The sequence below is a fragment of the Balaenoptera ricei genome, chromosome 6 (assembly GCF_028023285.1).
Source record: "Balaenoptera ricei isolate mBalRic1 chromosome 6, mBalRic1.hap2, whole genome shotgun sequence".
Classification (NCBI taxonomy): domain Eukaryota; kingdom Metazoa; phylum Chordata; class Mammalia; order Artiodactyla; family Balaenopteridae; genus Balaenoptera; species Balaenoptera ricei.
In genome coordinates this window covers 29,068,903-29,084,555 of record NC_082644.1, presented here as the reverse complement: position 1 = coordinate 29,084,555, position 15,653 = coordinate 29,068,903, and the positions used below count along the sequence as shown (strand labels likewise).

General features: G+C 56.5%; 1 protein-coding gene across 1 annotated transcript; it reads right to left on the bottom strand.

The window, feature by feature from the left end:
- Window positions 1–244: 244 nt before the first annotated feature.
- LOC132367819 (NUT family member 2G-like) lies at window positions 245–14,944 on the bottom strand. Its single transcript, XM_059926407.1, has 9 exons — window positions 14,929–14,944; window positions 12,259–12,973; window positions 11,177–11,305; window positions 9,991–10,130; window positions 7,928–7,948; window positions 4,596–4,891; window positions 4,084–4,200; window positions 3,043–3,562; window positions 245–252 (listed from the first exon to the last, which is right to left on the bottom strand). Exons 1-9 carry the CDS (start codon window positions 14,942–14,944, stop codon window positions 245–247), a joined length of 1,962 nt encoding a protein of 653 aa, XP_059782390.1.
- Between the last annotated feature and the right edge of the window lie 709 nt (window positions 14,945–15,653).

Here is a 15,653-nt window from a genome sequence, read left to right as displayed (position 1 = left end):
CCACCAGGTCTATGGCATTTTGTTATAGCCGTCCAAGCTGATGAAGACACAGAGAATATATAAGATGGTCTAATATACATATATCCAGGGTTCTAGAAGTAGAGACAGGAGAGAATGAGTAGAAGTAACATATGAAAAAGATAATATTATGTTCTAGATGAGATGAAGAATGTGTATTATCAGTGAATGAAGCAAAATAGATCACATGGAGGATACATTTTTTTAACCTGAAACTAATCACACGTCAAGAAACTGGAGAACACAAAAGACAACAGACAGTCTTCCAAAAAACAATTAGCAAGGAAACTGATCACCCACCATGAAAGGGTGTATTGATGGCATAATTTGAAAAAAACAGTAACAAAAGCCATATTCGATGGAATAAATACTCAAAGTTCTGAAAGGAAAAACTTTTCCTCTGGAACTGATTACCCTGTCACATTATAATTTATGAAAGTTCACCAACAAGGGAACTGATAAATTATTTTTAATGTATGCATACAATGCAAAATTATAAATAATTAAAAAATTAAAGAACATCTAATATATCCATTTTTCTTAAAGTAAGAATGTTGAAAGAAGAAGCCAAAGGCAATATGATTTACATGACACCATATATAACCAAAAATATTGTTATTATACATAATTTTGATTATCTACAGCTCTGCTAAAAGCATAAACGTTTTTATAAGATGGACATATACCAACTTCTTGATGGTGGCTATCTTTCTCATTGTTGGTGAGAGGTGTAAAATGGGACAACCCTTACGGAAAACAATATGAAGTTTCCTCAAAAAATTAAAAATATAACTACCATGTGATCCAGCAGTCCCACTTCTGGGTATGTATCCAAAAGAATTCAAAGCAGGATCTCAAAGAGATATTTGCACACCCACATTCGTCGTAGCATTATCCAAAATACCCAAGACGTGAAGAAACCCAAATGTCCATCAGCAGATGAAGGGATAATGGGGGTCTAAAAACACAAGGAAATATTTCCTTCCTTGAAATAAAAGGAAACCATGTCTCATGCTACAACATGGATAAACCTCTAAGACATTATGCTAAGTGAAATAAGCCACTCATCAAAGGACATATCATAGCCACTCACATGACGTATCTACAGTAGTTAAAATCATAGAAACATACAAAGGTGATTGTCAAGATCTCAGGGAGGAGGAGGGAGAATTAGGGAGTCTCTGCTGTCCCAACCCCCGCCTGGGTCCTGGGGAAGGAGTCAGAACTCAGAACCGGGAGAAGAGGCTTTGGCCAGCAGGGAAGGGGGGTGAGGCCCAGGGCGGGTCCACAAAGGATCAGAGCATCTGAGTGCATTAGGAGGAAGGGGCTTCAGAGGTGGGCCAGCACAGGCCATGACGGGGGCTAAGCAGGCTGCGAGGGGGGGCAGTTCAGGGAGACAGCAGGGGTCTGCTCCCTGCCCCTCATTGTTTGCTCGTCTCACCCTTATGAGCGGGTCATTTCCCCTGCTGTGATGATTCAAAGTCTCTGCCGGCAACCGCAGGACGGTGACTGAGGCCTCCACACTCCTCAGCATGGATCCCAGCTCCCACCCAGATCTGGGGCCACAGACACCTCTCCCCCACCCCTGCTGCCCCTGTGAGCAAGCTGTTCTTGTGAAACACGGTCATAGTTTGTCAGGAGGAACTGTTTTCTATGGGAATACAAATCAGTGTTGATACCAATACACACACATGTCCAGCCATGGGTGGAAAGGGAAGGGACAGTAGTTCTGGGGTGTCTTTGCACACCCCTAGGCCCCTAAGGCCAGTCCCCACAGCCACAGCCAGATGGGTCCTCCTCCCTCAGTTGAACGAGATGCTGCTGCACAGAAATCCCACAAGTTCCACAAAGGGGCCCAACTGTCGTTTCCCTTAGACACACCTGTAACGGGTGCCCCATGAATTTCCCCGCGCCCATTCCCCTCATTGCATCCTCACTGGGATTAAGAGGTAGCTGCCTCAACCACTCTCCACATTGCAATAATCCCAGTGGGACTAGAGAACGCTCCCGCTATGACGAGGCAGACAGTCCTGTCCCCATGGCCAAGACTTTTCCTCTCTGGTCAGGCCACCCACACAGGAAACCCTGGATGAGCGGAGGGTCACCCCAGCGCCATCGCCTGGCCACTTCGGGGAAGCAGAGAGCAGCTCCATAAAGACAAGGGCCGTCTCCAGGCTCCGTCCTAGAAACTGGTTAGTGTCCAGAGGGCTGAGAGGCACAAAAGCAGCTCTCCCTCCCCAGACGGTTCAGGGATGCAGAAGATGCTACAGATGCCCCAGAAGGCCCCTAGCCAAGCAGGCTTTAGAGAAGGGGATGATGAGGGGGTCCCTGGGGAAAGTGAGAGCTATGCGTTCCCAGGGGCAGCCTGAGGAGTCCTTGTCTATGTGGAGGAAAGGTTTGGCCACCTGTAGATCCATAGCTCCTGTGACCTCCCTCACCCTTCCTTCCTCTCAGGATCGCTCTCTGCGGAGCAGCTCCACACGAAGAAGATGACAGTGGCCTGAGAGCATTTCCCACCAAAACTATCTTTATTCACAATTTTCATACATCACTCCAAAGGTCCTGCCCACACCCACCTCCCCCACCTCCCTAACCCCCCACAATCGCACTTCCCCTCCCCGCCCTGCTGGTCCTGCCCTCCCTCCCGTCCTCCCACATCCTCCAGGATCAGCACTGGGGTGAGGAGGAGCCCCTAGGCTCCCCTGGGGGCCGCCCTGGGGGCCTCGCCCTGGAGGGCCGGCCCGGCTGTTCCCTACTGGCTGCAGTGCTTCCTCTTCTTCCTCCTCTTCCCTGTGACAAAAGTGTCACGCTTTCTCTTTCTCGGCTGTGAGGGGCGAGCCAGCCCCAGAGCCAAGGCTGGCCTCGCAGAGACCCCGTGGCCAGCCCCGGGGATGGGCAGCTTCTCAGCAGCGGCTGGGCGCCCACACAGAGCCCGCTTCCTCGACTTGGGAGCGGCTGGTGGAGCTGGGCTGGGGCCTCTTCTCTGAGGGGAGGGGGCCTGGGGAGCACTCTGGGCCCCCCAACCTCCAGGGGAGGCCAGGCCTGAGGCAGGGGCAGGACTCTGGGACAGCCCGCAAGGCGGCAGGCTCTGCGGAGAGGCAAAGAGGAAGGCCAGGCTGGTGAGCGCCTCCTCGTTCTCACTGGACGCGTCCCTGGGCCCTCGGGCCTCCGGAACAGGAGACGCCTCTCTGAGAACAGACGCATCCCTGGGTCCCAGTAGAGGACCAGTGCGCCTTTGACCCTGGGGAGGAGAGGGCCGTCCGGCCTGGAATGGAGAGACCTCCTGACGTCCTCGACAGGGAACAAAGACTTTGGGCCCGAACGGGCCAGTGTCTGTTCGGATGGGCCTATGAAGAGCCTCAACATCAATCTCTGGTGGGCAGGCTTCATCACTGACCCCTCGATGGCGGTCTTGGTCGTGCCTCTGGGCACCTTGGCCGGCGTGGGACTCAGATGGACTTGAGCCCATTCCGGGTGCACTGTGGCTCGGGGCTGCCGGCCCACCCTTGTCCTCTTTCAAGGCCACGAGTCGTTTCTGCACCAGCTGGTAGGAGGGAGGAGGACAGTGACGGCTCCACGCGCACGTGTGAGAGGAGGAGCACTGGGCAGTGGGACAATGGCCCTGGGGGGGAGGAGGGGACGGGTGACCCCAGGACTAGACTCCAAATACAGACACGGTGGCATGCCTGCCATCCTCCTGCACCTTATTCCCAGCTGTGTGTCCTTCCCTCCGCTCCCGGCTCCCCATCCTCTCCTTCTTATCACCCTGTGCCGCACCCACCCCAGAGAGGGCCCTTCCCCATGCCAGGCCTCCGAGGCAGGGAAGGGACGGACAGAGCCATGTGGGCCTCCTGTTCTGGGGCCCTAGCTCTCCCCTGCTCACTGGGGTCCCTCCGTGCCCTGGTCTTCCTGGGTGTCCCTTGTCTCCCCTGTTCTACCTGCGATCCCTCCCTCCTCTGGCTCCCCTGGGCCACCTGGTTTCCCCTGTCCCCTGGATCACCTGGAGTCCCCCCTCCCCTGGAGTCCCCTGGCTCCCTAAGTGTCCCTCTCCCTCCCCTGGCTCACTTCTTCAGGGGTGAGTCCTTCCTCCTGCTTCAGCTCCTCAGCAAGGGCCAAGACATCCAGCTGTGGGTCCGGGGAAAACAATTCTGCCGGGAATCGAGGGTGAATGACTGCCTCCACCTCGGACAGAAAGAAGAGGCTGTGAGCATCCTTGGCCAGGAGTGGCCTGTGACACAAGAAGACCAGGAGGGAAAGTGAAAAGCAGAGACCCACCCCCACTCTCCTCCACAAGGTGGAGATGGTCAGCACACACACACACACACACACACACACATGCACATACACAGTCACACACAAAAGAGCACATATACAGATGCACATACACAGACACACAAAGGCATACACACAGACACAAACATATACACACATACATCTACGTAAACCTCCCCTAACACCAGGCTCAGGAACAAGGAGCTGAGCTTAAGTCCCATCGGCCTGAGCAGAACCCAGATCTTGGGTGCTGAGAGTTCCATGCCCTGGCATCTTGTAGACCCCAGGCTCCAGGCCCAGCCTACCTTGGTGACAGAGTGTTCCCGGGAACGCAGCTCGTCAGTGTAGCTCAAGAGACACGGGTCCAAGTAGGTGTCGTCCTCTTCCTGCTTCAGCTCATTTCCGTCCTTTCCACATTCTGCATGTGACTTGCCTGGGGCTGAGTGGACGGGCCCCACCAGCGCCTCCATCCTGTCCACATCCTCCCTCACAGCCTCAGGGGGAATCTCCTTGGGCGCCTTGGGCTCCGGGTTCCGCTGGGATCTGTGTGGCTTCGGGTGCGAGGGCTGGGCCCTGTGGCCGCACATCCTGGGAGCACAGGCTGAGGCAGAGCAGGAGGAAGGGAAGGAAGGTGAGGGACTCCCGGTCCACCTCCTGACCACCGAGCGCACGTTGGTGAGGGCATTGTTTGGGGGACGTTGATGTGGGTGTGGGAGGGGTCAGGACCATCTGAAGCCTCATGCACAGTTGGAGAGGGGAGGTTAGGGGGTCATCTAAGAGAGTCACAAGTAAGGGAGTGGGGAACCTCCAATTTTCTAGGGGTCTCCCCATCAAGCCCACTTCTTAGGCAGACTTAGTGTGGGGTCCTTTGACAGGGAGGTGTGAGAAGAGTTATAAAACTGACCAAGTCAATACCCCGTAGTGACAAAGGGCAGCTGAGACCCCACCCCCCCACCCCCCGCCTCGGTGGCTGTTTTGGTTGAAAGACCAATGCCCCTGTCTTGAAAGAAAAGGATCCACATGGGGACGGTGGCCAACCGTAGGCCCTGTTACCTGTGCCTTCAGCTCCAGTGGGAAGCTGGGTGCCTGGCTGAAGGCCCACTTTCGGGGCTGGGGGCCCCCGAGGATCCAGCTTCGGTGGGGCTGGAGGAGGCAGGTCCTGCGCGCACTGCATCCACTGCAAATGCTGAATGTGCGTCTCCTCCTCGGCCGCAAATTCCATGAACCTGGGGGGTGACGGAGGCACAGGCCACCCTGAGAAAAAGGCCTGGGTTCTGGAGCCCAACAAAGGCAGCCAAGAATGAGGCACTGGGAGAGGATGTGCCTTGGGGCCATCAAGGCCCTGTGAGGTGCTGTCCACAGCAGAGAGCTGCTCCTGGAAGTGATAACAAGATCTGGGACCCTTCCTGCCTCACCAGCACTGGAGGGCATTCAACAGCATAGACCCAGGTCGCTGAATTGAACCAGGTCAACGGGACACATGGCTGACCCAGGGGGCACCCTCCTCATGCCCCCGTCCCCATCCAGAACCACATGAAGGGCTGACAGCCAGAGGCTGGAACAGGCATGTGTTCCCCACAGGGGTCCTTGCCCGAATCCAGGACCCTGGGCTAGGACTGAGACTCCTGGAACATAGACCTGGAAACAGGGCCCAGGAGAGGCTGGACGATGTGGATGCTGAGCTTAGAGGAGAGGCCTTCCCTTCCTCTGAGAGGCGCTCGTTTGTTTGCTTTTGTTTCTTAAACCAAGGGGATTACCATGGAGCAAACACTGGAAGGGCCGGAGACCCTTGGGCCGACGACAGCTGGCTACCCCAGCCTCTTCAGGGATGCCAGGGTACCCACTCAGGGCACTTTTCATGAGGAGAGGTGGTCCCAAATCTATGTTAGTGGCCGCCAGCCACCCACCACTAAGGAAGCAGCAGGCTGGCGGGTGGAGCTCTTTCCCCGGCCCAGTCCATATGGCCGGAGTTGGACCCCTACTGGACTCACAGCTTCACCCTGCCCCGTCCTGAGACCTTCATGTCAAGGCAAGGGTAGGTCAAAATCAGAGGAGGGCAGAGCTCCTGGTGGAGGAAGGACAGAAGTCTCAAACTCTCAAGGTGAGGGAGGGGTTTCTGGGGAACAGTAGGGCCCCTGGGCTGCGGGGACCCTGTGCTGGGTGACAGCCCTTCTCCTCTGTCCTCTCTGATGAGCACCCCCACGGCCAGACCCTGCCCTCACCCACTCGCCTCACCCTCCACGCAGTCCCTGGGCCCAGGACGCTGACTCACTTTTCCGCCCTCTCGTAGTAGATCATCCGGTCAAGGTTGCTCAGGCGCCGCCATTCCTGCACGGCCCTCCGCAGTCCCTCCTCCAGCGGCATGTTGGGATTCAGGCGGGCCACGAATCGAAGCACTGGGCTGTAAGCCCTCGGGGTCAGTCTCGGGGCCCAGCCCAGCCCCCACCTGCCTGACCCCACCCGCCCATGTGGACCACACATCACTCAACCCAGAATGACTGAGCAACAGGAGGGTGAGAGGCGGGCGTCTGGGAGGGCAAAGACAAGCCTTCCCGGCCACTGCTGTCACCGCCTCACACTCACTCAAGGATGACCATCCTCTCCCAGGCTAGAGCTGGGACATTGTGCCTTGGGGAGCTCTTTTCCTCCTTAAGGCTGCATTTTCATAATAAAAATCACTATCATCAATGAGGCGTGTCATGTGCCAAGCAATCTGCTAACACTTCATAGATTAGCCCAAGGCGTCTTCTGCACAGTCCTCTGAGTGAAGTGTAAGTGTCCCCTTTTTACGAGGGACCGGAGGTTTAGGATGGAAATGCCTGCCAGGCTCACAAGTCTAGTGGGAGAGAGCCCACGCCCTTAGGAGAGCTCTACCATCACCCTGTTCCTCGTGGAATTCTCCACAACGAAGTGGAGGCATGCATAAAGCGCCCTCCTGGGCCCCGCGCTCCTCCCCCTCCTCTGAAGTGACCTCCCCTGGCCATGTACGCTCAAGTCCTGTATGAAGGACACGGCACCACAGGAGAGTGCGGCATCCACTCCTTGGCTCCTCACCTTACACCACGACCCTCTCTGACTGCAAGTCTTCAGTCCATATTACCATGAGAATCATGGAAGAGCAAGCTGGCCAGACTCACAGGGTGGTGGGGCCAGTTGAGATAGGGCACATTTCAGTCCTGATGTCACGGACTGGCAGGCCCACCCATGTGACCGACAATGTGCCCTCTCATAGCATGGACATCGCCCTTACACCTTCCTTCCAGTATCCCTAGAAAGCTAACGTGCGAGTCCATCCCCAGTTCCTCTTTATCTAAAAGCTCCCATAAGCTCAGGACCCCCTGAGCGTTCACTCACATGAGAAAGCAGGAAAAAGCTTCTGCATCAGGACTCAGGTGAAAGTGTCTCCGGGCCAGGGGCTTGATGTGCTGCCAACGTCGGAAGTTACTGTACTCTCTCTGGGGGTTAGAGGAGCCATCCTGCGAGGCGTTGGACTGGTTGGTGGCCAGGCGGCCCTCCCTGGAAGTGCCATGTGGCCATGGCCCAGAGTTCACTGGGCGAATGATAGGGGCCAGCTGGGCAGCTGGTGGTGGCGCTTGAGGAGGAAAGCCTGGGGTCCAGCCTCCCTTGCCAGCCTGACGTCCTCGAGAGGGAACAAAGACTCTGAGCACGAACGGGCCAGTGTCTTTTCGGATGGGCCTATGAAGAGCCTCAACATCAATCTCTGGTGGGCAGGCTTCATCACTGACCCCTCGATGGCGGTCTTGGTCGTGCCTCTGGGCACCTTGGCCGGCGTGGGACTCAGATGGACTTGAGCCCATTCCGGGTGCACTGTGGCTCGGGGCTGCCGGCCCACCCTCGTCCTCTTTCAAGGCCACGAGTCGTTTCTGCACCAGCTGGTTGGAGGGAGGAGGACAGTGACGGCTCCACGCGCACGTGTGTGAGGAGGAGCACTGGGCAGTGGGACAATGGCCCTGGGGGGGAGGAGGGGACGGGTGACCCCAGGACTAGACTCCAAATACAGACACGGTGGCATTCCTGCCATCCTCCTGCACCTTATTCCCAGCTGTGTGTCCTTCCCTCCGCTCCCGGCTCCCCATCCTCTCCTTCTTATCACCCTGTGCCGCACCCACCCCAGAGAGGGCCCTTCCCCATGCCAGGCCTCCGAGGCAAGGAAGGGACGGACAGAGCCATGTGGGCCTCCTGTTCTGGGGCCCTAGCTCTCCCCTGCTCACTGGGGTCCCTCCGTGCCCTGGTCTTCCTGGGTGTCCCTTGTCTCCCCTGTTCTACCTGCGATCCCTCCCTCCTCTGGCTCCCCTGGGCCACCTGGTTTCCCCTGTCCCCTGGATCACCTGGAGTCCCCCCTCCCCTGGAGTCCCCTGGCTCCCTAAGTGTCCCTCTCCCTCCCCTGGCTCACTTCTTCAGGGGTGAGTCCTTCCTCCTGCTTCAGCTCCTCAGCAAGGGCCAAGACATCCAGCTGTGGGTCCGGGGAAAACAATTCTGCCGGGAATCGAGGGTGAATGACTGCCTCCACCTCGGACAGAAAGAAGAGGCTGTGAGCATCCTTGGCCAGGAGTGGCCTGTGACACAAGAAGACCAGGAGGGAAAGAGAAAAGCAGAGACCCACCCCCACTCTCCTCCACAAGGTGGAGATGGTCAGCACACACACACACACACACACATGCACATACACAGTCACACACAAAAGAGCACATATACAGATGCACATACACAGACACACAAAGGCATACACACAGACACAAACATATACACACATACATCTACGTAAACCTCTCCTAACACCAGGCTCAGGAACAAGGAGCTGAGCTTAAGTCCCATCGGCCTGAGCAGAACCCAGATCCTGGGTACTGAGAGTTCCATGCCCTGGCATCTTGTAGACCCCAGGCTCCAGGCCCAGCCTACCTTGGTGACAGAGTGTTCCCGGGAACGCAGCTCGTCAGTGTAGCTCAAGAAACACGGGTCCAAGTAGGTGTCGTCCTCTTCCTGCTTCAGCTCATTTCCGTCCTTTCCACATTCTGCATGTGACTTGCCTAGGGCTGAGTGGACGGGCCCCACCAGCGCCTCCATCCTGTCCACATCCTCCCTCACAGCCTCAGGGGGAATCTCCTTGGGCGCCTTGGGCTCCGGGTTCCGCTGGGATCTGTGTGGTTTCGGGTGCGAGGGCTGGGCCCTGGGGCCGCACATCCTGGGAGCACAGGCTGAGGCAGAGCAGGAGGAAGGGAAGGAAGGTGAGGGACTCCCGGTCCACCTCCTGACCACCGAGCGCACGTTGGTGAGGGCATTGTTTGGGGGACATTGATGTGGGTGTGGGAGGGGCCAGGACCATCTGAAGCCTCATGCACAGTTGGAGAGGGGAGGTTAGGGGGTCATCTAAGAGAGTCACAAGTAAGGAAGTGGGGAACCTCCAATTTTCTAGGGGTCTCCCCATCAAGCCCACTTCTTAGGCAGACTTCGTGTGGGGTCCTTTGACAGGGAGGTGTGAGAGGAGTTACAAAACTGACCAAGTCAATACCCCGTAGTGACAAGGGGCAGCTGAGACCCCACCCCCCCCACCCCGCCTCGGTGGCTGTTTTGGTTGAAAGACCAATGCCCCTGTCTTGAAAGAAAAGGATCCACATGGGGACGGTGGCCAACCGTAGGCCCTGTTACCTGTGCCTTCAGCTCCAGTGGGAAGCTGGGTGCCTGGCTGAAGGCCCACTTTCGGGGCTGGGGGCCCCCGAGGATCCAGCTTCGGTGGGGCTGGAGGAGGCAGGTCCTGCACGCACTGCATCCACTGCAAATGCTGAATGTGCATCTCCCCCTTGGCCGCAAATTCCATGAACCTGGGGGGTGACGGAGGCACAGGCCACCCTGAGAAAAAGGCCTGGGTTCTGGAGCCCAACAAAGGCAGCCAAGAATGAGGCACTGGGAGAGGATGTGCCTTGGGGCCGTCAAGGCCCTGTGAGGTGCTGTCCACAGCAGAGAGCTGCTCCTGGAAGTGATAACAACATCTGGGACCCTTCCTGCCTCACCAGCACTGGAGGGCATTCAACAGCATAGACCCAGGTCGCTGAATTGAACCAGGTCAACGGGACACATGGCTGACCCAGGGGGCACCCTCCTCATGCCCCCGTCCCCATCCAGAACCACATGAAGGGCTGACAGCCAGAGGCTGGAACAGGCATGTGTTCCCCACAGGGGTCCTTGCCCGAATCCAGGACCCTGGGCTAGGACTGAGACTCCTGGAACATAGACCTGGAGACAGGGCCCAGGAGAGGCTGGACGATGTGGATGCTGAGCTTAGAGGAGAGGCCTTCCCTTCCTCTGAGAGGCGCTCGTTTGTTTGCTTTTGTTTCTTAAACCAAGGGGATTACCATGGAGCAAACACTGGAAGGGCCGGAGACCCTTGGGCCGACGACAGCTGGCTACCCCAGCCTCTTCAGGGATGCCAGGGTACCCACTCAGGGCACTTTTCATGAGGAGAGGTGGTCCCAAATCTATGTTAGTGGCCGCCAGCCACCCACCACTAAGGAAGCAGCAGGCTGGCGGGTGGAGCTCTTTCCCCGGCCCAGTCCATATGGCCGGAGTTGGACCCCTACTGGACTCACAGCTTCACCCTGCCCCGTCCTGAGACCTTCATGTCAAGGCAAGGGTAGGTCAAAATCAGAGGAGGGCAGAGCTCCTGGTGGAGGAAGGACAGAAGTCTCAAACTCTCAAGGTGAGGGAGGGGTTTCTGGGGAACAGTAGGGCCCCTGGGCTGCGGGGACCCTGTGCTGGGTGACAGCCCTTCTCCTCTGTCCTCTCTGATGAGCACCCCCACGGCCAGACCCTGCCCTCACCCACTCGCCTCACCCTCCACGCAGTCCCTGGGCCCAGGACGCTGACTCACTTTTCCGCCCTCTCGTAGTAGATCATCCGGTCAAGGTTGCTCAAGCGCCGCCATTCCTGCACGGCCCTCCGCAGTCCCTCCTCCAGCAGCATGGTGGGCTTCAGGCGGGCCACGGATCGAAGCACTGGGCTGTAAGCCCTCGGGGTCAGTCTCTGGGCCCAGCCCAGCCCCCACCTGCCTGACCCCACCCGCCCATGTGGACCACACATCACTCAACCCAGAATGACTGAGCAACAGGAGGGTGAGAGGCGGGCGTCTGGGAGGGCAAAGACAAGCCTTCCCGGCCACTGCTGTCACCGCCTCACACTCACTCAAGGATGACCATCCACTCCCAGGCTAGAGCTGGGACATTGTGCCTTGGGGAGCTCTTTTCCTCCTTAAGGCTGCATTTTCATAATAAAAATCACCATCATCAATGAGGCATGGCATGTACCAAGCAATCTGCTAACACTTCATAGATTAGCCCAAGGCGTCTTCTGCACAGTCCTCTGAGTGAAGTGTAAGTGTCCCCTTTTTACGAGGGACCGGAGGTTTAGGATGGAAATGCCTGCCAGGCTCACAAGTCTAGTGGGAGAGAGCCCACGCCCTTAGGAGAGCTCTACCATCACCCTGTTCCTCGTGGAATTCTCCACAACGAAGTGGAGGCATGCATAAAGCGCTCTCCTGGGCCCCGCGCTCCTCCCCCTCCTCTGAAGTGACCTCCCCTGGCCATGTACGCTCAAGTCCTGTATGAAGGACACGGCACCACAGGAGAGTGCGGCATCCACTCCTTGGCTCCTCACCTTACACCACGACCCTCTCTGACTGCAAGTCTTCAGTCCATATTACCATGAGAATCATGGAAGAGCAAGCTGGCCAGACTCACAGGGTGGTGGGGCCAGTTGAGATAGGGCACATTTCAGTCCTGATGTCACGGACTGGCAGGCCCACCCATGTGACCGACAGTGTGCCCTCTCATAGCACGGACATCGCCCTCACACCTTCCTTCCAGTATCCCTAGAAAGCTAACGTGCGAGTCCATCCCCAGTTCCTCTTTATCTAAAAGCTCCCATAAGCTCAGGACCCCCTGAGCGTGCACTCACATGAGAAAGCAGGAAAAAGCTTCTGCATCAGGACTCAGGTGAAAGTGTCTCCGGGCCAGGGGCTTGAGGTGTTGCCAACGTCGGAAGTTACTGTACTCTCTCTGGGGGTTAGAGGAGCCATCCTGCGAGGCGTTGGACTGGTTGGTGGCCAGGCGGCCCTCCCTGGAAGTGCCATGTGGCCATGGCCCAGCGTTCACTGGGCGAATGATAGGGGCCAGCTGGGCAGCTGGTGGTGGAGCTTGAGGAGGAAAGCCTGGGGTCCAGCCTCCCTTGCCAGCCTGACTAACTCCAACAGCTGGAGCAGTCACAACGGTCCCCATCACAGGGGTTGCTATGAATTCGGGTGCAGGACATGCAGCACTCCTGCTGAGGGCCCCTGGAGCGCTCCAGTTGAGGGGGGCCTGAGTAACGACAAAGGTCTGAGTCTGGGGGGCCTCCACTGTCCTCCCTTGTGACCTGACTTGGACAGTGAGGTTGCAAGCCCCAGGGGCACTGGGGTCACGGCCACCATTAGCCACCAAAGGCGTCCTGGGGAAAGCTGGCAGCAGCAGGCTGCTGCCAGGAGGGAATGCTGGGGTGAGGGGACGTGGCAGGTGCTGCTGCCAGGGTGGCCGGTGCTGGGCACCAGGAGTGGGTGGAGGGAAGGGCACTGCCGTGAAAGTAGACAAGGAGGCACCGGGGTTCACGGTCACATCCGTTCCCAGCACTGGACATGCTGTGGAGGCAAAGGAAAGGAGTGAATGGAGGAGGAGAATGGGCAAGTGGGACTGAGGCTTTCTGTGGCATCAGAGTGTACATCTCCACAGGTCAGGGACACTTGGACAAGGGAAACTGTGCAGCGTGCAAATGTCTTCAAGTGATTTTCATGCCCTGACCTCCAGTTGAGAATTATTCCACTGGTGACCCCGTGCCCATCCACCAAGGTCCCTGAACCCTGTCTGCCGAGAAGAAATCGCCTCAGCAAGCAGTGACTTGGAGAGCCTCCCTAAGGCACCCCCTGGCACCTAAGCCTCACAGGCTGTCTCCCAAGATCTGGAACTGTGTGGACATCTGCTCTGTGAGAAATGCCCCTCAGCCGGCGTACTAGCAGGTAGGGACCTTCTCCAAGGTAAGTTCTAGGCACCCAAAGGCCCTTTGTGGACAGGTATTGTGTCAAATATTAGGGCCCCACCTCCTCCTCAGTCCTCCTTTTCCTGATGCTCAGTAGAAATCCCCTCTTTCTTTCCTAGCCTCACAAAACAAAACAAAATGCTGGAAAATATCTCTCTAATGGAATCCTGATACAAACCCATAACACTGACCCAGAATGCACCTGCATCTCAGAACAACCCACAGCAGACACGTAACATGGGCCAGGTCCTGCCACCCCCTCCCCAGTGCCCAGAGTCACTGTCATCACTCAGGAGTTCTGTTCCTAGGTGGCGGGGGTGGGGGGAGTGGTGTGTGAGAAGTAGGCGCGTGTCCCTTAGATTCTGTCATTTCACAGCCAGTGATGGCTGCAGAGGATTAAACAAGGGCCAGGGAATTGTCATGTTACATTGGTCATGGGACTACAGACCGCCTGTGGTCCTTCCCCCTCCAGCTCCCAATAACGGAAAGACAATCTGAGAAGCAGGCAGAAGCCAGTTGCCATGGCGATCAAGTTGTCTGGATCACATCCCTGTTCAGGAGAACAAGGTACACACCACGGTGCACCTAATTAACCAGAACAGGTGTCATAGGACGTTTAATAATAACACAGAAGATCGTCTTCCTGCCCCTGGGCTACACTCCTTCCCCCTTTAAAAGAGGAAGCAGCCTTCACAGACATTCCACCCGAAACAACCCCACTCCACATCTGTCCCCTGTCCATGAAGGAGTGACGGGAAATATGAACAAACTCTTCCTCTCAAGGCAGCCTGAGGGTCCACCATGAGATACTGGACGAGATGAAGTAGGTCTGAAGTACTGCGATTCCACAAAAGGAAGAACAATTCAGAGCAACTCAGGAACCTGAGCCCTCTCTTGGCTGAAGTTACACGGTTGCCCATCCCCTGTTGAAGCCAAAGCAACAGTTGCCTGAACTGAGAAGTGAGCTCTGGGCTGGGAGGAGTGGACGAGGTGTGGGCTGCGGCAGTTAGAGTAACCTCCTGCCTAGCTCTCGGAGAGGACACTTCACTGGAGGTGTGGCCACACACAGCCCCACTGAATAGTTTTCTCACCAAGACCATCTCTCCCCACGGCCCCCTTAGATACAGTATGCTCCTGTTCAAATCCCTTAGAAAGATATGGTGAGGCAAGCTTCAGGTGCCTCAGGAACACAAGACAGGTCTAGGCTTTCCTCATGACCCTCCCTGTGTCACCACCAGGACATCACACACATCCTTACACACACGTTTCAAAGTGGCTTGTCTCCCTTCTAGAAAGAATCAACCTGCCTGCTGCCATCCTTTCTCCATAGCCAGGGCAATTCCTCTTGATCCGCCTCCAATGACCCCTCCTCCCCAGTGCAGTCTCAGGTTTCTTCAGGCTCCCCAGTCTCCCCAGGTGAAATGTCCTCGTGTGTCCAGGGCTCTCTTCTCCCTCTACTTCAGTCCAACTGTGTGCCCACCGTGAAGTGTCACGTGTGAACCCGAAGGATGTGAGGGATGGCAGGGTCTCTGAGAACACACCCCCAGCCTATAGGCTTACCTCCTTCTGAAGCCATCCTGCAGGCTTGGGCACGGACTACTGCTGCCTGGTAGCCTCAATGAGAAAAGTCAAGACCAGGACCCAGAGAGTGACCTGCTTCAACAGACGCTCAGGATCCAACTGAAGGAGGGGCACGTTTGAGTCATAACAGTAGAATGTGGCTGAAACATTCTGCAGTGGGGGAGGGGCAGAGGGCACGTGGGTCTGGGTAGGGTGGGGGTGGGGAGACATTCCACGAGGACTCTGGCAGGTAGGCAAGAACCGGAAGTTCCTTCCACCTCACACAGTGGCAACACAATTGGCGTGTGCCTCTTTACGCAGTTTATAGACTGTTTTTTTGATTCACGGCACCGAGGTTGGACTTGACGGTCCCTTCCTTTCACTTCTTTTTCCATCAACCTAGTTTTGTGTCCCTCAACACACTCTGCTTCCTACCTGGCTCTTGACTTACTTCAGCAGAGACTAGACTTTCTGAACAAAATTCAGAACTGTTAGTCTGATAAACACTTGGGTATTTATGGCCACATGGAACTGAGTATTTGAAATTAGGATTGTCTCAGCAGATCCAGTGTCTTTGACTGCTGTATGTACATCACTCCTAAGGGAGTGGTCCTTGTGCTCCAACCAACATCCAGCAGGACCAGCCTTACTAATGATCCTTTGTGCTGGAAAGCCCCCGTCCATCAAAAAACCGTCATGCAGCCCCCATGTCCAAGACCAGAATT

Coding starts and splice junctions, on each gene's coding strand:
- LOC132367819 (XM_059926407.1), bottom strand. Junction 10,131..11,176: donor TACTACGAGAGGGCGGAAAA/GTGAGTCAGCGT, acceptor GTCACCCCCCAG/GTTCATGGAATTTGCGGCCA. Junction 4,892..7,927: donor CTTTGTTCCCTCTCGAGGAC/GTCAGGCTGGCA, acceptor GCTCTGCCTCAG/CCTGTGCTCCCAGGATGTGC.